The following is a 23,380-nucleotide window of genomic DNA, read 5'->3' on the forward strand; positions in this document are numbered from 1 at the left end:
AATACGTGTGTATTTTCCTGTGGATTGAGTGTTTCAATACTGTCACAGTATCTATATAGGACTTAAGCCTGCTTTATAATAAGAAAACATGAAAACAAATCACTTTTTTATAATATGGGACCTTTAAGGAGTCCTTAACTAAATGCAATTATTTAGTTTCTTATTACTTCCCAGAGAAGTGAAATAGCCTATAATCCTTATGGCACCACTTTTATCATAAAATGCTACTGACTCTGCAAATTGCACTATTTTATGTCTCTGATTCTCATTTTGCTTTTGTGATTTTCCATTTTTTTTCCATTTTAAATTGAAGGGTACCTGAGACCCAAAGATTTCCATTGCCAACGACTGCTTGTTGTAATTGTTGTGCATATGACGAATAAATATCTTGACCTCTACACTGATCCCCTCTTGGGAGCAGGTATTGCTGCCAGTTTCTGTGTATTTAACGGGGACCCGGAAGACAGGCTGCTGGCTGACGTGCCGTTACGTTGCTGTGTTTCTGGCTGCAGCTTCTCACACGGCCACTGAAGTTTGAGCTCATATTCAGAGAGGTTTGGATCCAGAGAGAGGAGACAAGAGAGAGGAGAGAGACACTGAGCAGATCTCTGCCGAGGATGAGACAGCGAGCACCGGTTCTTCCACGTTGTCTTGACAGTATATTATAAAAAAGCAGATTCTCACCTGGACACCTTTCAACCATCGGTCCTTTATTTTACGCACCGTTATTTTTTGGAGAGACGCTCCGAGGCTGTGCAGAGAATCAGACTTTCTCTGGTTGGACTCACAAAGCGCAGCCACTCTGCTCACACTGCAGCTGGTAGGTGAATTATAAATATTATATATATATATATATTTTTTACACTATCTGACATTTTTTTAAATCTTCTTTTGGGAAATGTTTTTCGATCTTATAATAACATTATTGTAGCACAAAAAAAAATATTTTTCTGCAACATTGCATGAGCTATGATAGCTTTAAGGAATGCTATTTGCTGCTTTTACGCTTCATAATTGCAGCTTATATTTACTCTCACATTCAGTTTGTCACGGCTATTCAGATATTATTAAGTGTAGTCTATAAACCTCCATAACATCTGAGAAGAAAGCGGCACAATATTGGATTAAACGTGTAAAGCATAGAGTCGTAATGGTGCGTAAAGATGAGCTACTTTTGTTATATTCACTGGTCTTTTTCTCTTTTTAGACCAGTAACCTATACTATTTGTCTAAATAATAAAAAAGGAGTCAAACACTGAGCCAAAATTAATAATTAATGCACCTATACCAGTGACAATATTGCATTATTTTCTAAAATTTCGTAAATATACCATCAACAACTAATTCTAGTCCACTTTCTTTATGTTGCCTCGGGCAAGGTGTTTTATATTTCTGGTGAAAAATAAACCCTCGATCACAAACTGGATTAGTGCATCATCAGCATGAAGTTAGTGACGACAAAAGGTATTCAAATGTCACGCTTTTAAAATGCATAATGACTGGAGCAATCATCTTTCATCAGCAGAAAGAGCAATCACATCACTACAATGGTGGAGTAGGGACAGCTATAGGGGGGTCTCCACAGGCATGCAGGAGCTGGAGGGGACACATGATGGCACCTCTCTCTCTCTCTCTCTCTCTCTCTCTCTCTCTCTCTCTCTCTCTCTCTCTTTCTCTTACCTGTGCTGTTGTTTGCATGATGCTTTATGGACTATTTGTGCATGATTCAAAAATGTGTGAAGCTCTGTTATAGTGAGAGTAGACTGTGTAGATTTGTAAGGCAATGTAAGAAAGAAAAGTTGTTTTTGAATGAAGGAGTGACTGAATGGCTGACTGACTGAATTACCACATTTTAACACTGCTGACACTTTTTATCGAACAGTTTCTGTGTAGAACAGTTCTGGCATTGAGCAAACTATCCCTTTAAAGGCCTACTGGATTGTACTATATTGTTGCGTCTACTCCTTGTAAATACTTAACACAAGTCTCTGCTGCAGAAATACTACTAGAAATATCACACTATATCCTAATTTCCTGCTTACTCCATTTTCTATTTTTCTTAATTGTATTGTTCTTAAGAACAGTGTTTTTTTTCTGTGTGCTGCCTTTTAAAGTTGATCTGTTTTGAATGAAGTTTAGTTAGTTTATAGGGAACCTTTCCAAAATTGTTCATATTTAAAGATCCATTAATGGGTTTTTGGCCACAAACCATAAGAATCATCTTCTGCTCCATAATCCTTTTTGTTTGGTGTGCAGTTCATGTGTCCTGCCCTATTGTGAAATGTTATTATTCTGAGCTCAAACTGCTTAAATGGGAGTGAGTGCTGCTCAGTTGTTTTTGAATGAACGAGTGACTGAATGGCTGACTGACTGACTGACTGAATTAACACATTTTAACACTGCTGACACTTTTTTATCAAACAGTTTCTATGTAGAACAGTTATAGCATTGAGCTATAGGGAACTTTTCCAAAATTCTTCTTATTTAAAGCTCCATCAATGGGTTTTTGGCTACAAACCTAAGAATCATCTTCTGCCCCATAATCCTTTTTGTTCAGTGTGCGGTTCATGTGTCCTGCCCTATTGTGAAATGTTATTATTCTGAGCTCAAACTGCTTAAATGGGAGTGAGTGGTGCTCTCATAGCAGCATCCAGGCCCCTTCTCTTCTCCCAGCGGTTATATGGCCCTGTGTCTGGGTGCTTGTGTCTATAAAGCCCCCCCAGTGCCCTGGCTCGATCTAATTAGCCGTGAGTAAAGGGGACAATAATGCTTCAGCTGGTTTGTGTCATTCTCTTCTCTCTCTGGCTCTGCTTATCTTCACGAGCACCACTGTGGCTCTTCACACACATACACACACACACACACACACACACACACACACACACACACACACACACACACACACACACACACCTCCACTCTGGATAATGATGGATGACTGTGCCCAATGGGAACAAACAGGTAGATAAAGCCCAATCCCATTTAATAACAGCATGGATCGGAATGATAATCTTGTTGTTCATTAGCCGCTGCGGCTGCACAGCGATACAGTTGTTGCACACAGTTCTCACCCAGAGCAGGAGGTGTTGTGGGACGGATAGTGTTCTCCAGTGTAAGGATAGCATCCCTGGGTGAAACAATACTGCTGTGTCCTTGAGGAAGGGAAAGCAACAGCACCCCCCCCCCCCCCCCCCCACACACACACCTCAACACCACCACCACCCCACCCTCTCCACCGTCACCCTCTCCCATCTTTTGTTCCAGCACAGATACAAATGGGATTAATGAAGGTATAAATTACAGAGGGCTAAATCCTGCTGAGTAATCCATTTGGCAAACATGCAAACAACAATGCAGCAGCTATATAGCCTGACACTCTCCAAGGCCCCGGCGGTTAGCACAGCCAGAACACAACACAGAAGCACACAGGCTGACCACTGCAGGCTATAGTGACAGAAAAAAAAAGAAATGTCCTTTCACTACTAGCCTCAAGAACAAGAGCAGGGCTGGTCATCCATTCATGCTTGAACAGAGGGAGTCGTTGTTGCTTCAGGTTCAAGCATGTGTGACTGCAATTTATTCAGCAGCATAAAATAGCTGCTTTTTTATTAGACACACAAATAGTGTATAGCTAGAACTGATGATTGATCCATTGTGCATTATAATAAATATCTATAAAAAGGACAATTAATAACCACACAAAAGGTGAGCACTCCACCTGCCAACTTTACACTGGAATGCTGTTCAGGTAGCTGCAGACCCACATGCACTAATTTGTTGATTTTAGGAGTTGACAAGCTCAAAGGGCTGAGCTCATCAACTAGCTGCCCCTGGCAACATGCCACTGATTTAACGACTGATGACTGACACACACACACACACACACACACACACACACACACACACACACACACACACACACACACAGGTATAACATCAGATCAGAGCTGTAATGACCTGCATCGTGGATACCATGTCATCAGAGTTATGATGTGGGTATTTTTATACCCGGAGAAATTGTCAAGGTAAACAAGCTTCACGTGACACCCCAGCAAACTCCCACACACACCCCAGTGATTCTGTGACGTCAGGTCCAGGCATCAGCGTGGCGGCCAGTCTATAGGCTCCAATTATTCCATGTCAATCACACACACACACACACAGCTAACGATGCACGTATATCTTTATGGGCACAGGCATGGATTTTACACACAGACTAATCATTTTACGCAGACTTATCATTTTACGCACATACTAATCATTTTACGCACAGACTTATCATTTTACGCACTGACTTATCATTTTACGCACAGACTTATCATTTTATGCACAGACTTATCATTTTACGCACAGACTTATCATTTTACTTTACGCACAGACTTATCATTTTACTTTACGCACAGACTTATCATTTTACTTTACGCACAGACTTATCATTTTACTTTACGCACTGACTTATCATTTTACGCACAGACTTATCATTTTACGCACTGACTTATCATTTTACGCACAGACTTATCATTTTACGCACTGACTTATCATTTTACGCACAGACTTATCATTTTATGCACAGACTTATCATTTTACGCACAGACTTATCATTTTACGCACTGACTTATCATTTTACGCACAGACTTATCATTTTATGCACAGACTTATCATTTTACGCACAGACTTATCATTTTACGCACAGACTTATCATTTTACTTTACGCACAGACTTATCATTTTACTTTACGCACAGACTTATCATTTTACTTTACGCACAGACTTATCATTTTACGCACAGACTAATAATTTTCCGCAAAGACTTATCATTTTCCACAAAGACTTATCATTTTACGCACAGACTTATTATTTTACGCACAGACTTATCATTTTATAATTGTACGCACAGATTTATCATTTTACGCACAGACTAATAATTTTACGCACAGACTTATCATTTTCCACAAAGACTTATCATTTTCCACACAGACTTATCATTTTACGCACAGACTTATTATTTTACGCACAAACTTATCATTTTACGCACGGACTGATCATTTTACGCACGGACTAATAATATACGCACAGACCAATCATTTTTCGCACAGACTAATCATTTTACGCACAGACTTATCATTTTACGCACAGACTTATCATTTTACGCACAGACTTATCATTTTACGCTCAGACTTATCATTTTACGCACGGACTTATCATTTTACGCACAGACTAATCATTTTACGCACAGACTAATAATTTTATTGGATCAGGACCCAGCAAAAAGAAGGCCACAAGAACAATATAAAAAAAACACTGAAATATCAGGAGAAAAAGACACAATAAATGAGAAAAGGGATAAACTTTCCATAAATATGTGCAAAAGCTGCTAGGAATTGTTTTATTTGACTTATTCATCATAATATAATTTTCCTTAATCCACACTGGCAGAAATTCGCTTGTATCCTATAATAGAATAATGATATCAATAAAAATAAATGAATAAAACACGCCTCTGTTTAGGGTTTAGATTTGTATTGTGAGTTTTTTGAATGACACTGAAGATCACCAACCGGTTAGGTGAGGTGAGGCCTCGCGCCCATCCCTGGTCTGGTGCCACCAGGTGAGAAAGAGGCGCCATTCGTATGCAAAACCGTGTTTGATTGCTCTGTCCTCGAGACAAAAAAACACTGTTTTCACGAAAGGAATGCTCTGTTGCTAATTAAAGACAACTAGGGCGCTCCCAAACAATGGGGCCAATTTCGGGGTCATAAATCGACTCCTCCTCTGTTGGTTTTAGAGGTGCTGAAAACTCTGTTTATTTACATAACAACAGTATGCAAAAAAAACAAAAAACACTTACAGTTACTGTTGGTAATGTGAAGCTCTAATCACAGACATTTTGCAAGTGGGTGCGAAATTCTAACATCACTCAAAATGAACTCAGGTACTACAAATACACAGAGGATAGGAGTGAGTGGGAGGAAGACTTGTCAGTGACTATTAATGATGAGACATGGGAAGATATTTGGAGTCATGCCAAAAAGATATCCATCTGTACCCGGACGAAAGCAATACAATTTTAGCATTTTTTTGACCCCTCACTTTCTCCTCTGTGTCTCAAATGTAAAACCGAAATAATTACCTTAACCCATTGCCTTTGGTCGCGTCATAAATTACAGAAGTACTGGTCTGAAATATTATGTGAAATGGAAAAGATATTTGATTTAGAAATGAATCTTTGATTTTAGGAATCCCAAGTTCAAAATATAATTACTGCAGCCAACAAAAGGTTATATAACATTCTTACATTTGCTGCTAGAAAAAAATATATTACTACAGTGGATCAGTGATAAGAAACCCTCTGTCCAAGGCTGGCGAAAAGTCATATTTGAGATGGTCTCTTTGGAATATCTCACAAATATTCTACATGCCAAAGTAGATCAGTTCCACAATATTTGGCATTACCTATCTGAATTATATTGGACCTGAACTCTCTTCCATTATCTCACAAGGAGTCTCTTGAACATGAATTCATATATATCCTGTGACTTCCCTGCACTATGGACTATTTCCTATGACCTCCTATATACATTTTTTTTTTATCTGAGCTGTACCAGTGTTTGTTGTTATTTTGTTTTTTTATTGTGTTTGTGAAAATAAGAAAACCCAATAAACATATTTGTGAAAAAAAATCAGGTGATTGTTAAAAATATTTTGCAGATGGGTTCACGCAGGTGAAGGCGATTTACAATAGATTACGCTCTCTAAACCATTATAATAGGCCTAGTGAGGCTTATATTGTGCAAGACTGAATTCCCCCTTCATGTTAGATGTCTGTCTTTAGGCTTATAACCGATTGCTCATTCAGTGTGAGCTTCATGAGAGAGAAAGACCCTCCGAGAAATTACACTGCTGATTGATAAGTCTTTTAGGTTTTTTTCGGGTGCAGGGAAAATGGAAATTGAAAGAAGGAGAGAGCAGGAGGATGCATTGAGCCAATTGTGAACAGAGCTGGCTGTGATTGGCTTAGACTGAAGCACCGCCTCTCAGTGGCTTGATATGGGAATTTACTGGCGCCAGTCTGCATCAGTCTGCGCCACACATCTCATTAATGAGCCTGAACACTGCTGCATGGATCAGATCAGGAGGTTCACACACAAGCTTCTATCTGCGCGTCAGCTGATTGGAATTGCAACAGGTAGAGGAGGAAACATTTGTGTTTTTGTTGTCTTTGTGAGGGGGATGCATTGAGACAGATGTGCTCTACTTCGTTTTTTAATCATTATAGGACTTGAAAAATGTGCAAAGTTTTATTTTTCACGTGTCAACTGCAACGATTAGATAAAAAATATAAAAGGATGCTTCTTCATTTGCATGGAAGGAGAGGTATCCAGAGGAGACATTTGTGTTGTTTTTTGTTGTCTTTGTGAGGGGATGCATTGAGACAGATGTGCACTATGTTTTTAATCATTATAGGACTTGAAAATGTGCAAAGTTGTATTTTCACGTGTGCAACTGCAACGATTAGAAAAAATATAAAAGGACGGACGCTTCTTCTTTTGCATGGAAGGAAAGGAGAGGTGGAGCCACAAATTAACATTTTTGTTTCGTCTCATTTGCAGGTATAGAACCGAGGAGAGAGGAGATATCCAAGGATTCTAGAAGAGAATCAAAGAGATTCTAGAAGAGAATCCAAGGATTCTAGAAGAGAACCCAGAGATTCTAGAAGAGAAATAAACACAAAGCGCTCAGGAACTATATATTGTGAGGAGGATTTAACTTCCACTTGGAGGTAAAAACATAATATAGCCTTAAAAAAGTAGCCCCAACACACACAAGAGAGCCGCCTGCAGAGGAGAGCAGCTGCAGCCATGGAGGTCGCAGCGGCGGATCAGTCTCGGTGGATGGCGCACCATCACGCGGTGCTGAACGGCCAGCACCCGGACTCTCACTCTCACCACCACAGTCACAGTCTGAGCCACAACTACATGGAGCCGATGGCGCCTTTACTGCCGCAGGACGAGGTGGACATGTTTCTGAACCACTTGGACTCTCAAGGGAACCCCTACTACACCAACTCCCGAGCGAGGGTCACATACAGCCAAGCACACGGTAAGATGCGCACAAGTTTACAATCAAATGAGGATAACAAAATGTGCGTTTTATGTATGCATTATTTAAGTTTTTGCATAATGCATCAAAGACCAAACAGCTTTATATATTAAAGCATATGCATACAGCCACGCACACGGTAAGATGCGCACAAGTTTACCAGGATATGAGGATAAAAAATGCATTTTATTAATGCATTATTTAAGTTTTTATATAATACATCCATAACCAAACAGCTTTATATATTATAACATGTCTGTGTGTTTGTGTGTGTGCACTGTGGAATATGACTATTCATTTAGTACGGAAATAGCTGTGATGCGCACAAGTTTACCAGGATATGAGGATAACAAAATGTGCATTTTAGTATGGCATTATTTAAGTTTTTGTATAATGCATCAATCACCAAACAGCTTTATATATTAAAGCACATGTGTGTGTGTGTGTGTGTGTGTGCACTGTGGAAAATGTCTATTAATTTAGTACAGAAATAGCTGTGATGCGCACAAGTTTACCAGGATATGAGGATAACATTTTTTTTTTTATTATGGAATTATTTAAGTTTTTGTGTAATTCATCAAAAAACAAACAGCTTTATATATTAAAGCATATGTGTGTGTGCACTGTGGAATATGTCTATTAATTGAGTACAGAAATAGCTGTGATGCGCACAAGTTTACAGTGAAATGTGGATCAAAAAATGCATTTTATTATGGCATTATTTACGTTTTTGCATAATTCATCAACGACCAAACAGCTTTATATATTAAAGCACATGTGTGTGTTTGTTATGTGTGTGTGCACTGTGGAATATGTTTATTAATTTAGTACAGAAATAGCTGCGTAATACGATACGACACGATACGATACAACTTTATTGTCAGTTTGCACTGAAATTAATTTTGCATCCAGCTCAGTTTGAGAAAAAGTACACATCCAATAGACATACTGTTACCATAGACAGACAGACAAAAAAACAAAAAACACATCACAATTATTCATACATAACCCATTACAAAAATTACCTTCTGTCCTCTGGATTCACATGTTCTTAAGCAGCACATTAATTATTATTTAGCAACAAGATGGACTGATGGACAAAAGCGTTCTTCAGCCTGATGCAGGTAATAATTCATGCAGTGTGCTTTTATCCGATTTGGAACTGAATTAGCCGCCTTCTTCAGAGTATGTAGTTACTGGTTGTATAGTTTTTCGGGATAAAATGCCACTGTATTATTCCAGAGTTTTTTTTTGTATATTGGTACCAATGCATTTTCAAACAGTCAGAATCATGTAAAACAACTTAATTTAAATCTTTCATCATATAAAATCAGTCTAAGTCCATTTTGACTTCTGAGCCAGTTCACAGACATAAAAGGAATTTCTAGCAAATGACATGGAGAGGAAAAGGAAGTATGTCATTTAACCTCTCTGTGTTGGAGCAGAGAGAGAGAGAGAGAGGGAGAAAGAGAGAGAGAGGCACATCCTGGATATAAAATAAAAACCGCAAATTTACTAATAACAATCTTTAGTCCGAGAGAGCTGCAGGCGATGAAAAGATACTGCACCGACGAGGAGCTACTTTTAGTGTGTTTTCTCTAGTAAATATCTTTATCAGCCATATCTTTAATACACAAGATGTGTGAGGCTGTTGTTTAACAGGGAGAAAAAAAATATTATTGCAAATTAATTATCTGGAACTAAATGTCTGACTCGAGTAATTCGGAGTATTTATCAGGTAAGATAAAAGTCTTTCTTTATCTTTCCAAACTTTTAAATCCGTAATCTTAAAACCCACTTTTATAGAATGGCTTTCCAATCAGCTGAATTATAGTCTTTTGTGTGCTGATGTGTGTATATATGTGAATATGTAACTGTGTGAATATGCTTGTTTCTTTCTTTTTTTCCCATTCTATTGTTTTTTTATTTACTTACTTATGTTTCAGTGTATTCTGTTGTACATGATGTGTGAAGTTCCCTTGGAAAAGCACTTTGTGTGCTTTGTGCTTGAAAAGTGCTCTACGTATTATTGTTTTTGTATATTTTTGTTTGTTATGTGTGTGTTTTTTGTTTGCTTTGTTGTTTTTTAAACTCTACTCTTTCTTTTTGTCATTATTATTATTATTATTATTATTTCTCTTCTTGGTTTTGCTTTTGGTTTTGAATGTTGAGGTTGTTTTCTCTATAGTGTACTGGATGGGTGTGTCTGTAAAGCTCATCTACTTAAAAGTTGGTTTATAGACTGTTGTAATTACAAAACAGTGGATTGCATAATATGAAAACAGCCTTTCAAAAAGGGAAAAATAAAGTATAAAACAGAAAAGTGCGATACAAACAGCTCAGTGTGTCTGCTGATATTTAGCTAACATCAAATCATAAAAGGTTTAATGTTGGATAAAAACAAAGTCCCGTTAATATTTATGGTAAAATAAGTTGTTGCTTGTTCTGTTTTTGTATTTTGACATAATATGCTATGGTCCAACCACGAATGAATAGTATTAACTTGAACCTATAGGTCCTGTGTTGTGTGTTCAATGTCTTGAATATTGTTGTGTTTTGTTGCTGTCGCTTTTGATGTTGTTTGTGGTCATTGTTGGTAAAGATTGTAATGTGATTATGTACTGAAATGTATAGCCTAAAACAGTTCAAAGTGATTTAAGTGGACTCCAGGAAGAATAGCTGGGCTTCAGACACAGCTAATGGAGATCTGAATAAAAGATAAGATAAAAATATATATATATATTATTACTATTATTATTATTATTATTATTTCTGTTTTGCAACAGTGGATTGCATACGAAAACAGTTTTGAAAAAAGGGAAAAAAAAGGTATAAAAAAAAGTGCTCGACATATAAACGTATTATTATTATTATTTCTGTCTTGCAAACTGGAGGCATTCAAATAAAACATTTATTAATTTTTTTTTTTTGTGATTTCAGCTCGCCTCACTGGGAACCAGGTTTGCCGACCACACCTCATCCACAGCCCCGGTATCCCCTGGCTGGACCCGGGTAAAGCAGCCCTCTCTGCCGCAGCCCACCACCACAACGCATGGGCGGTCAGCCACTTCAGCAAGCCCGGCCTGCACCCCTCCAGCTCCGGATACCCCTGCAGCAGCAGCACCACTGGCACAGCTCCGGTCTCGTCTCTCAGCAACGTCGTGTCTCACTCCAGCTCGCACCTCTACAGCTTCCCACCGACTCCTCCTAAAGACGTGTCTCCAGACCCAGGCCCAACATCTCCAGCCTCCAGCTCCGCCAGGATGGACGAGAAGGAGTCCATCAAGTACCAGGTGCAGCTGGCGGATGGTATGAAGATGGAGAGCTGCAGTCCTCTCCGCAGTGGCCTGATGAACAACCAGGGTCCGGCCACCCATCACCCGATCCCGACCTACCCGGCCTATCCTCTGCATGCACCACACGAGTACAGCGGCAGTCTCTTCCATCCAGGCATGCTCGGAGGGTCTTCATCCAGCTTTACGCCCAAATGCAAGAGCAAGGCCAGGTCGAGCTCAGGTGAGTCTCACGTGTGTGTGTGTTTTTTTTGTTGTTGTTTTTTTTACCTTTATTTAACCAGGTAAAATCAATTGAAAACCAATTCTCATTTACAATGATGACCTGGCCAAGAGGCAGCAGCAAGAGTATAAAAACACAGTCCACACAAGTGACACAACCAGGACAGATACAGTACAGTACGACAAAACATACAGTATGCCATGACAAGACATGAGAAACTGGCTAAAAACAGCATAGGTAAATAAATAGGTCAGACATTAATAAACACTATGTACAAAAAAAGGTGGATTACTGGATGTTCTGTGTAAAATTGTAATGGAAGAGAGAGAGAGAGAAGTGAGGGCTGGTCAGCAAGTACAGCAGTCAACTATGACTTGTTGCAGCTTTTGCTTGAACATGTTGAGAGATGTGAGAGCTGTGAGTTTAAAATTGATGTGTCTCAATCCCTCCATCCGATGGCAGATCAAAACTGATAAGGGCCTTATGAAATAGTTATTCACTAGTTTACCCAATCAATCAGCAGCAGATACATGTTTGTCATGTAAAAGACTAATATTACAACAGGCACTCAAAAGGGGAATTTACGCAATCGTTTCTTTTAAATTATATTTATTTATTAATTATCAGCTCTGTGTTGCAAGAGCAAGGTCAGGTTGAGCTCAGGTGAGTCTCACGTGTGTTTTTCTCTCCATCCCTCCATCAGATAGCAGATCAAAACTGATAAGGCCTTATGAAATAGTTATTCAGCTGAGATGAGAAGTGTTACACACTTGTCATACAAATTTATTTAATTTCTAGACAACAACTGGATTGGTTTGTTTGTTGACAAAGCAACCACTTAAGTAAAAAAAAAACTATATATAAATATTTCCAATGAACAAGAAAAGGATTCAGGATTTACTATTATAATATATATTATATATGATAAATACTATAAAAAGATTGAAATAACGATTGTGCTCACAGATTTTTTTACACACAATCAATCAGCAGCAGATAAATGTTTGTCATGTAATAGACTAATATTACCACAGGCACTCAAAAGGGGAATTTACGTTATAGTTTATTTTTAAATTGCATCTGCCTTTTAACATGCACTATCTGCAACCATCTTGGACTCTAACCACTGGCGTACTTTACACTTACTTTACACTATACATCCTATATACCACTTTATAGACTGCACATATGCACATATTACATTTATTTATTGCACATACTACATTTATTTATAATTTCTTTCTCCCTCCATCAGATGCCAGATCAAAACTGATAAGGCCTTATGAAATAGTTATTCAGTTTATGAAGTGTTACACACTAGTTTATCCAATCAATCATCAGCAGAAAAATGTTTGTCATGTAATAGACTAATATTACCACAGGCACTCAAAATTAAAATAGTCCCAACAGTTTTTTTTTAAGTCAAAAAAATGAATAAGAAAAAAAAACAGAAAAAAAATATTAAAGTCATAGTATATATGTAATAATGAACAAAACACAACCGTGTTTTTTCATACTTTTAATGATAGCCGTGACAAAAAATATTTAATACAGAAAAAAGTAATGTAATTGATACCATACTTAATAGGTACTAAAATATTTTTTGTTAAAATTTGCTCTAATAGTGCCCTGACATCTGCCCCACACCTCAAAGCAATATGAATATCAAAATATTTTTTATTATAAAACTAGAGCATAAAGGCTTATAAATACGAGGTTGTCATAGGTGGAAATTTCACACAGACACTTTTTTAAAAGAAAGTTGCTTTTACTTAAGGTAATATGATGGTATGTTGGCACAGTTCAGGCCATCACACTGAACTTTTAAATAAATTGTATTTATTTATTAATTATCAGCTCTGTGTTGCACCAATCTAAGCTATAATTATTAATGCTGATGGCACTTTTTTGTAGCCTAACTTGTTGCTCCAGTGGCGAAAAGAGAGATCATTTCCATATCAGACCCCCCCCTGTCTCCTCTCACAACCTGTCCTGACAAGTCTTATCTTTTGTCCCATCGCACTCCTCGCCACTTGTAAGCTGCATCCACTTAAAAGGCTTCACTTTGGTGAGGAATCAACGAAATTCATCAGACTAATTGGGGTCAACTATTTACTACATGCTCAGCTATTGTGCGCATGATTAAATGTTTTTTTGGGGATTGATATAAAAGAAAGGAAAAGTGAGATTATAGCTAATTAAACTAATCAATTAATCATGTTTTTTTTGTACTTTGGCAAAAAAAAAGATTAAACACTAACTTTTTTTACATCTTTCACGAGGATTTTACACCAACTTATTATAGGTTATTTTGTTCAGCAGTCTTCTTCGTGCCACAGACTTGTTTTCTTTTAAATGTGGCCTTTATTGCACTTAAAAATGAAGGAGTCACGACGCCCTGGCTCCTGCCATATCCTGTATACCTCCATGTGAACAAATCACGACCTCCACCCCGCCCACAGCTCTCCCCAGTACTAACAAAGCACAGGCGACAGAGCCCTGCTGTTTGTGTTTTTAAGCATGGCCTTGGCCCACAGTGCACCGACATGAAGTGGAGGCAGCCAGTACATCTGCTTCTATGAAAGTGTATTTAAATAACACAGTTACGCCTATGCATCATTTCAAAAAAGAGACTATAGTGCATTGAGTAATCCTGATTAAAAATGCACATAATTGGTTTTAATTTTACTAAATCATAATAATAAAACTATTATCTGACTGTCTGGATAAGCAGCTGATTCAATAGAGTGCATGTGTTGGGAGTAATATTTAGGGGACTTTGTCTGACATTAATGTGCAGACATTTGAAAAACAACCCAGTTTGGTAATGGCTCTGTAATTTCCCTACATTGTTCCAGCTGTTGTACTTTGAAATAATGGACAAAAAAAATAGAGAAACATCAAAAAAAATGTTGCTCCAAATGTAGTTGCAATTATCAATATTGTCATCCATTGTGCCCCATGCTTTTTAATACACCTGGGGGACGCTCGCTGGCTGATAATGGGAGTGAATGGGAGGCTGTTGTAGCAGAGAAATGTTATACTGTGACATTTAAAGAAGCTGGCCAGTCTGCGCCTGAATCAGTAACACAAACATATCAGCTCCGGCATTAAAAAGGGCTCTTATCTATCAAAGTCGATGTCCGTGTGCCAGTAATGGTGATTGATTGTTGTACAAAATGCCACAATGACATTTCAGCTGTCAGCACATATACCTTACAGTATAGTGTGGCTTCCTGTTGAACTAGCCTCAAACCAGAACTCCTCCTCTCTACCTTTTCACACAAAGCTTCCCATTTTCTTATTTCAACACTAAACATTGGGTAAGACCTAAATACATCAGTCATTGCTGATGAATATTTCAAGTGTTAATGAAGCCGCTATAATGTGGTTGCTGAAACACTTAAAGAGGAAGAGAAGGGAGGTACAAAAAAAAAAAAAAGGCGGCGAGATGCATTTCAAAAGGAACATAGCTTTTTTACTCAGGTCAGATTCCATTGTAGAGCGAGGGTGGGACTGTGGGTGTCGCTGGCATTATAACAGGAATAATGAGATGATGCTCTAGGGAGAGAGGGATACTTGAATTAAATGAATCGGTCGGTTTAGCAACAGGCCGTTTGAAGTCAGTCAAACCTGAAAGGGAGAGGAGAGCATGTGGGAATAACTAAAAAAGCAGGTTTTTATATAGCAGGAAGTTTCAGTCTCTGCTTAAGAATAATAGAATCTTCATCAAAATAATGCTGGATTAAATTTCTAGATTATTAATTGCAGCCAACTGGCATGTACCCTTTTCATCAACACTGTCTGCCACATTTAATACCATCGCCACACACTTATGTTTCCTCTCATGTGCGCCCACTGGGTTGATGAATAATGTAGTCCTAATTTGATGGCGTGTCTCATTCTTCTTGTTGGACACCTCTGGACATGTTCTGGCTGTCTCTGGCCTCCACAGTCTGGATCGGTTTACACGGAGGTGTCTGTGTCCATGACAGCCGTGCACATTTGGTGCACCTGCACTCTGATATGGACATTGTCGCCATCATGAGACAGATTTTGACTTCATATTACAATGCCATCTAGGGTCGCCCGATTGGGCCGCACAGCTGCTATGTGTTGCTTCTGTCAGACGGTGAATTTTTTAATTATATAAAATTTCTCCTTTTCTTCTCCTCTTGAATTCTATTCAGAGGGCCGTGAATGTGTAAACTGTGGTGCCACCTCAACCCCTCTGTGGCGAAGGGATGGTACCGGCCACTACCTGTGCAACGCCTGCGGACTGTACCACAAGATGAACGGCCAGAACCGACCACTCATCAAGCCCAAACGTAGACTGGTGAGTCCTTACTCCGTCGCCTCACTCTGAGAGAAGGGCACCCAAATATGAGCACAAAGCAGATGCCTGCAGCACAATTCCAGGAAAGTTATATTTTCCCTATGATCTTCCTGGAATTGTTTGTCCCTCTCACCCCCCGATGATCCGCCTTCATGGCCCGTTACAATACTGCTACTATTGCCATTGTTCCTGCTATCATTATTGCTGGTACTTCTGATACTGTTACTGATACCACTGCCCATGCTGCTTTAGTTAACACCATGCTCGAGTAAATGAAAAGCAGCATTCTCGTAGTGGACGTACTGCTGCACAGCCACTCCTGGCATTAACCCCACTGAAGCTGGACACCATCATTTATTTATTTCATGGCTTTCCAAACAATTTATAAACCCAGGTATTTTGATTATTTTAAAAAAAAATCTGTTCTTTATAAGTACTGTCAAACAAGAGCACAATCATTATTTCAATCTTTTTATAATATTTATTATATATAATATATATCATAATATTTATTATTATTTTTAAGTTGTTTTTTTCACAGTGACTCCTGAATCCTTTATTGTTTATCGGAAATATTTTATTTTTTATTTTTATTTTACTTTAGTGGTTGCTTTGTCAACAAACAAACTAAGAAATAAAATAAGTTTGTATGAATTAAAACAGTTTTAATTGGTTAGTAGAAATAAAGATAATCATGCCACTTTTAACTTAATAAGCATTAGTGATTAAAATAAATAAACCAACTGAAACAAAGTCACAAATAGTAGTACTATACTACTACTAACAAAAAGATAATAATAATGGATAAATTATTGCGAATTAATTACTGACTTTAAAAATAAATATTACAAAGTTTAGTGCTGGTATAACCATTTAACTTTAATAATAACTAATAATAAAAAAATAATAATAATGGCTAAATCATTGCGAATTAATTACTGGCTTTAAAAATAAATATTTAAAAATAAATAATACAAAGTTTAGTGCTGGTGTAACCTTTTAACTTTAATAAAGGAGATCTGGGCTAATTATGATTGTGCCTGTCTAATGTCCTCATTAACATTAGCTGGTAATTTGTAAAAAGCTTTCTAAAGCTTATTATAGGCCTAATATAGATATATTTTTTTATTTTATATTTTCTCATTGTCGTCCCTAGACCAGCTCCACGTCCATTAGATTTTCCAGTGGGTCGCTGTAGCTTTTGCATTTTCAGCTCAAGTGTTTTTCAGAGTTGTGTTCAAAGGGGCATCCAGTTGTTTCCTATCCGGATATCTGCTCGGCCCAGATAAGGAAGTCAGGCTCCCGGCTGTTTCCGCCTTCAACCAGCGCGCTGCATTCTCTCTGTGGCCACACTGACACACACTGTAGAGAGATTATCACAACACTGGAGGAGCTGCTTATGTGTGAAGAGAGACGGGACCGTGAGGGGCGGGGATTGGAAAATAAATGGATTTATGTTCTCCTCTTGTTTGGCACAACTTTACGCGCTATTTTTGAAAAGATAGGTATTTTTATTATAGGCATAAAAAAAAAAAAACACGCACCATGCAGGGTTGATGTTTTCCCTCCAGGTCAATATAGCAACGAGTCCACCTGAAATTAATTAACCGGGAAAAAACATTTAAGGCATTTTTGTCCATCAATTTACAATCTTCGAATAATCCCTAAAAACTTGTAAAGCCTATGCAAGAGGGTTGATCATATCATACTCTACAACTAAAGAGGCGCCAAAAACTTAAAGGTCCCATATTGTAAAAAGTGAGATTTTCACGTCTTTTATATTATAAAGCAGGTTTAAGTGCTATATAAATACTGTTACACTATCAAAACGCTCAATATACAGAGAAATACACACAGCCAGTATTCAGAAATTGCATGTTTGAAACAAGCCGTTAGGATTTCTGTCCATTTGTGATGTCACAAATATACAATATTTAGACCATTACACAGATTTAAATGTAAACATTCTAAATGTGTCCCAGTTTATTTCCTGTTGCAGTGTATGTGAATAACATCAGCTGACAGGAAGTAAACATGGACCAAAACTGTTGCCAGGCAACGAAATTCTGTTGCAATTCCATTGAAATGCGCTAAAACGGAGCGTTTCAGACGGAGGGTGAATACAGGTATATTCAGGCAGACAGTACGGGGAAAATAATGTGTTTTTTGAAAATTACAGCATGTAAACATGTTCTAGTAGAAACACAAAATACAAGTATGAACCTGAAAATGAGCACGATATGGGACCTTTAAAGAGCTAAAATCCTGAGAGAGCAAATTGTCAAATAAAGAAAAGATTTATATTAGCTCTTATAATTTCTGCTCTTAGATGCAGCTATAAATTGTCTTCTTACTAAAGATGCAGAGAAAAAATGAAGTATATTACAGAGGGTTTTATGAATTTTGGAGATAAACCAGGTAAATGTCTTGCATACCTTTCTAAAAAACGAGCAGAGTCCAAGTCTATAGCGAAAACAGACTGATAAATGACAGCTTCAAAGATTTTTTACATAAATTTGTACTAAAAGGGAAAAACCTGGATGCTGCCTGCTAAGCAGAAGAAGCTGCTCGCATGTAAAAGCTAATGTTTCTTATTATGTGTGAAGAATTGATCCGCAATGGACGCAGCGAGCACGTTGCCAGGCAGGACACCAGTTTTCCCTCCTGGATCAGGATAAAGAGAGAGGGTTTACACAAGGCCTTCATTATCAACTGTTAATACCAGCATGTCTATTTTTAATTCGTTAAATATGATAATCAGCTGCAGGCGTGTAGCCTACAGAATCAGGCATGTCTCCATATCTTATTGAGCAAATTAGAAAATGTGATCATGGTGTATCATGGCGGTCTGCATACATGCCAATTGATTAATACCAGAGGAATTAGGTATTTTAAGTATTTTTTCCGGTCTGAGTGTTCTTTTGATGCTTTTTCTGCACATGGCTCTGCGGTCTCACGGAAAGCAACGTTTAATTTAACAACAACTTTCTGTTTCTTATTGATTTTTCTGCTGCTGAGCCAGAAAAACACACATTCATTGCATGCGGTGCATGTGGCTTCTTAAATAATAGAAATGTTAAATGATCGGTGTCTAAAGAACCGTGAGATTTAGTGTTTTTTTGTGACCCCTCTCCACAATATGGCTCATTATATCATGTTTATAGATTATTTTGTATATTGTATATTGGTAGAAATTCAATTTTTTTATTCTTATTTTATTCTAACACACATTCATTGCATGCGATGCTAGTGGCTTAAATAACACAAATGTGAAATGATAGGTGTCTAAACAACCGTGAGATTTACTGTTTTTTTTGTGAACTCTCTCCACAATATGGCTCGTTATATTCATGTTTATTACTGTTTATAGCTTATTTTGTATATTGTATATTGGTAGAAATTCAATTTGTTTATTCTTATTTTATTCTAACGTTTTTATCTATTCTTTTATTATACTGTTTAACTTGCACCAACAAAACCAAAGCAAATTCCTAGTCTAATACCTCTTACACCTGGCAATAAACACGAATCTGATTCTGATTCTGATATTCATGATGCATTTTTTCTCTGTGCTTCTTTGCAGTCCGCTGCTCGACGTGCAGGAACCTGCTGCGCAAACTGCCAGACCACCATCACCACCCTGTGGAGGCGCAACGGGAACGGAGACCCGGTGTGTAACGCCTGCGGCCTTTACTATAAACTGCACAATGTAAGTAGACTGGTTAACAAATAACAACAACAACACACCGCTGCACACAAAGTGTGGCGTTTTTTGGGGAGGTGATGATGAGGAGGAGGAGGAGGAGGAAGATGAGGAGAGATGGAAGAGGAGGAGAAAGGAGGAGAGAGGAGGAGGAGGATGGATAGGGAAGAGGAGGAGGAGGAGTAGAGAGGATGATGAGGAGGAGGAGTAGAGAGGATGAGGAGGAGGAGGAGGAGGAGGAGGAAGAGAGGAGGAGAGAGGAGGAGGAAGAGAAAGGAGGAGAGGCAGGGAAGAGGAGGAGGGAGGATGAGGAGGAGACAGGTGAGAGGAGGAGAAAGGAGGAGAGGAGGAGAGAGGAAGAGGAGAGAGGAGGAGGAAGGAGGAGAGAGAGGAGGATGGAGAGGGAAGAGGAGGAGGAGGAGAGGAGGAAGAGGAGGAGGAGAAAGGAGGAGAGGAGGAAGAGGAGGAGGAGAAAGGAGGAGAGACAGGGAAGAGGAGGAGAGAGGAGGAGAAAGAAGGAGAGAGAAAGAGGAGAGAGGAGGAGAGGAGGAGAGAGGAGGAGGAGGAGGAGAGAGGAAGAAGAGAAGAGGAGGAGAGAGAGGGAGGAGGAGGAGGAGGAGGAGGATGAAGAGAGGTATCCTACTGGTCGTTAACTGGTCAAGTGGGCGGACAGCTCGTATCGATTTAGGAGCAGAGAAACTGTGAGAGTGTCGAGGCAAAGCCTGCTCACCCTGTCGAGCAGAACCCACCGGTCGTCTTGTTTTTATTAATCCATCGTTGTGCTGAATGGGGGGCGGTACTCCCAGGAGAGGCTGCAGGGTGGCTCTGTCATTCAGTGTAACGGCGTCGGTTACACTGATGAGGATTTGTCTGAGGCTGCTCCTTTCAGCTCCAGCCAGGCCCTCATCCCCATGTATTCATATTGACCAGGACTGCTCTGTTTGGCTTGAAATTAGACAAAAGCTCCAAATACGCCCCCTGACTCGCCCTTATAATGCAGCTATGAATGCAAAACAGCTGCTCATTATTAACAGCAGTTGGTGCAACTCATAATATTGATGGCTACCATGTAACAAATGCATGCAAATCCTAATTGGCAACATTCCTGGTGACATTTAAAATTATAGGAGCTAACCAGCAAAATAAAAACAGTTCACGCTTTCAGTGAGGCTTTTGTGTGGCGTGACCTTGGAGCTAATGTGCCTCTCTCTCTCTCTCCGCAGGTCAACAGACCCCTGACCATGAAGAAAGAAGGCATCCAGACACGCAACCGCAAGATGTCCAGCAAGTCCAAGAGGTGCAAGCGGGCGGGGGACGGCTTCGACGAGCTGTCCAAGTGCATGCAGGACAAGTCGTCTCCGTTCGGCCCCGGGCCCGGCCTCGCCAGCCACATGACCCACATGGGTCACCTGCCGCCCTTCAGCCACTCGGGACACATGCTGCCCACTCCCACGCCCATTCACCCTTCATTCGGTCACCCGCACCACTCCAATCGCTCGCCGGTCTGGGCTGAGCCTCTGAGTCACTGAGGCCGCCCTCCCTCCCCCCCATCCGGACCCAGAACTCCTCCGCCTGTAGGAGCCACCACATCGCCATTAACACTAAAATGGCCTCCACATCACGACTTGTTGTGTCATGTACAGTGGTTGGAGGGGAGAGACCTTCAGTTCAGGACTTAATGACTGAAGGTCGCGTCATGCCTGAGCTCACTGGTGGGACTCTTAGCGGACTCTGTGAAGCGCTAATATGATGAGGGGTTTCTGAGTCCCTTGGTGACTGAGGCTCGCAGGAATGGAGTGAATGGAGACGCTTGTCATTCTTTTTTGCTTATTTTTACTAAGTCACTTTGGTACCCACCTCTCCGTGACCCTGTAACAGGAGACTCTCGAGAGGTCTTAAAAAGAACCGCTGTTTTTTCACCTCACGACCATCTCATTATATACTGAGATACGTGCACCCCGTCCATCCCCACGCCGTCGTCCATAACCGCTGTGGACAGACGGACTCTTCGGCGCTGGAGGTCTTAAAGACTGTTCATCTCTGTTACCAACCAGACTACAGTACCCACAAACCAGTGCTCTCCTCACTTTCTGGATTGTACACCACCACCACCACCACGACGCTCACCACCTGTTTTTAATAATGGACTTTTATGGAAAAAAAATACACAGTAAATAGAGTGTTTATAAATGCTTAATTGCTATTATTGTTGTTATATTTGATGTTATAATTATTGCTACGATAATTTATTTTCCCTCTTTAAGCTTTCGTCAAAGACACATGGAAACTTATGATTTGAATTTCATGGTTATTACGTAAAAGAAAAACACTGACCTATCTTAGATGAAAAGTCCCTGAGCTGTACGTTTTTATCATTTTTTTTTCCATCTCACAAAAGTAAAGGAAATAAAGGAAAATAAAGTTTAATACTAAAGTGAGATCTGCCTCGTAAGTTTGGTCTGTCTCTCTCTCTCTCTCTCTCTCTCTCTCTCTCTCTCTATCATTCTTACATACACACAAACGCTCCTTTAATGAAGAGTGCTTGATTATTAAAATCATAAGGGATATCAGATGCATCAAGGGAAGCTCTGTGATCCCTTGAGCGTGGTAATGCTTTGGTCAGGCTCCTCCTCTATCTGTGATGGCGTGTTGTTAAGAGAAGGCCTCTTTGTGGAGCTGAGGCCCCGGGCTGGACCATTGTACCCAGACAGCAGACTCCAGCGAAGGGCTCTGGAGTCACACACAGTCATACATATGCACACATACCCACATGCTCATACACACACACACACTCGGGAAAAACACAAACCTCGATTCACCAAATCTTAACCAATATAACCCATGCAAGGTCTCTTTTTAAAAACATCTCTAACAGCCAATTTTTAACGTGACAAATACTGAGTCATGAGTGCAGCTGAGTGGGAGAGTCCTCGCTGGAGTAGCCCTCTCTCTCTCTCTTGGCCGCGGTGATTGGAGTGAGAGGAAGGACAGCGGGTCTTTAGTGGGAGAGAGAGAGAGAGAGAGAGAGAGAGGAAGGAAAGGCAATCAGGCGACCTGAGCAAACACGTGGGGGTCTGCTCAGACCCTTCACACACAGATGTGCACGCAGCTGAGGCTGCCAGGAAGCAGGCTCTCTGCTACTCCCTCGTCTCGTACTCTTTCTCTTTCCCTTTGTTTATCTTTTTTTTCACCCTCTCTCTTTCTGATCTCCCATTTGTCTTTATTCTCTCTCTCTCTCTCTCTCTCTCTCTCTCTCTCTCTTTACACTGGTCGTTCTGTCTCGCCCTCCCTTTTTGGACGATTACAGTAAAATAGAAGAAACTTTGAACAGAGCCAGCCACTAATGAGTCTGCTCCATTAGGGCCAATTTGAGGTCATCATCACTGAGTTCAGCGTACCTCACACACACACACACACACACACCCACGGCACAAAGCGTCCGATTAAACGGCCTGAGCTAAAAGTGGACGACTACCCCTCCCTGAACCCTCCACCCTGCTCACATCTGCTGGGCTGCTGTGGAGGTTGATCTGCTTGGGTTTCCCCCGAGGTTGATCAGTTCAAATTAGAAATAATATTTATCCAGGGACTTCTATAGGTGCTGTTTTGTTATCCAGTGTAGCTGAAGGCCCCGACACACCAAGTCGACGCTCGGCCGTCAGACAGTTTGGGGCTATCGGTGAGCGTCTGTCGGCCTAGTTATTTCTGTCTGCCTGTGTCAGAGTT

The 23,380-nt window shown here is 39.8% G+C and overlaps 1 protein-coding gene and 1 long non-coding RNA gene across 5 annotated transcripts in view; one reads left to right on the forward strand and one right to left on the reverse strand.

Moving 5' to 3' along the window:
• The first annotated feature begins 556 nt into the window (after positions 1-556).
• gata2a (GATA binding protein 2a) lies at positions 557-22,089 on the forward strand. Of its 4 annotated transcripts, none has more exons than XM_074611492.1 (6): positions 557-820; positions 7,610-8,099; positions 11,040-11,614; positions 15,793-15,951; positions 19,535-19,660; positions 20,878-22,089. In XM_074611492.1, the coding sequence occupies exons 2-6, from the start codon at positions 7,859-7,861 to the stop codon at positions 21,181-21,183; spliced, it is 1,407 nt and encodes a 468-aa protein (XP_074467593.1). In that variant the 5' UTR covers positions 557-820; positions 7,610-7,858; the 3' UTR covers positions 21,184-22,089. The 4 variants fall into 4 exon arrangements, with proteins under 4 accessions (XP_074467593.1, XP_074467510.1, XP_074467673.1 ...); XM_074611409.1 differs by lacking the exon at positions 557-820 and adding an exon at positions 6,923-7,185; XM_074611572.1 differs by lacking the exon at positions 557-820 and adding an exon at positions 6,926-7,185 and having other exon boundaries at positions 11,040-11,615; positions 15,806-15,951.
• Positions 17,494-23,380, reverse strand: part of LOC141753256 (uncharacterized) — an 84,692-nt gene continuing 78,805 nt past the window's right edge. Inside the window, exon 3 of the long non-coding RNA XR_012590424.1 lies at positions 17,494-17,544. This is a non-coding gene — a long non-coding RNA (uncharacterized LOC141753256). The remainder of the gene's footprint in view (positions 17,545-23,380) is intronic.

The sequence above is a fragment of the Sebastes fasciatus genome, chromosome 1 (genome assembly GCF_043250625.1).
Source record: "Sebastes fasciatus isolate fSebFas1 chromosome 1, fSebFas1.pri, whole genome shotgun sequence".
NCBI classification, from domain to species: Eukaryota; Metazoa; Chordata; class Actinopteri; order Perciformes; family Sebastidae; genus Sebastes; species Sebastes fasciatus.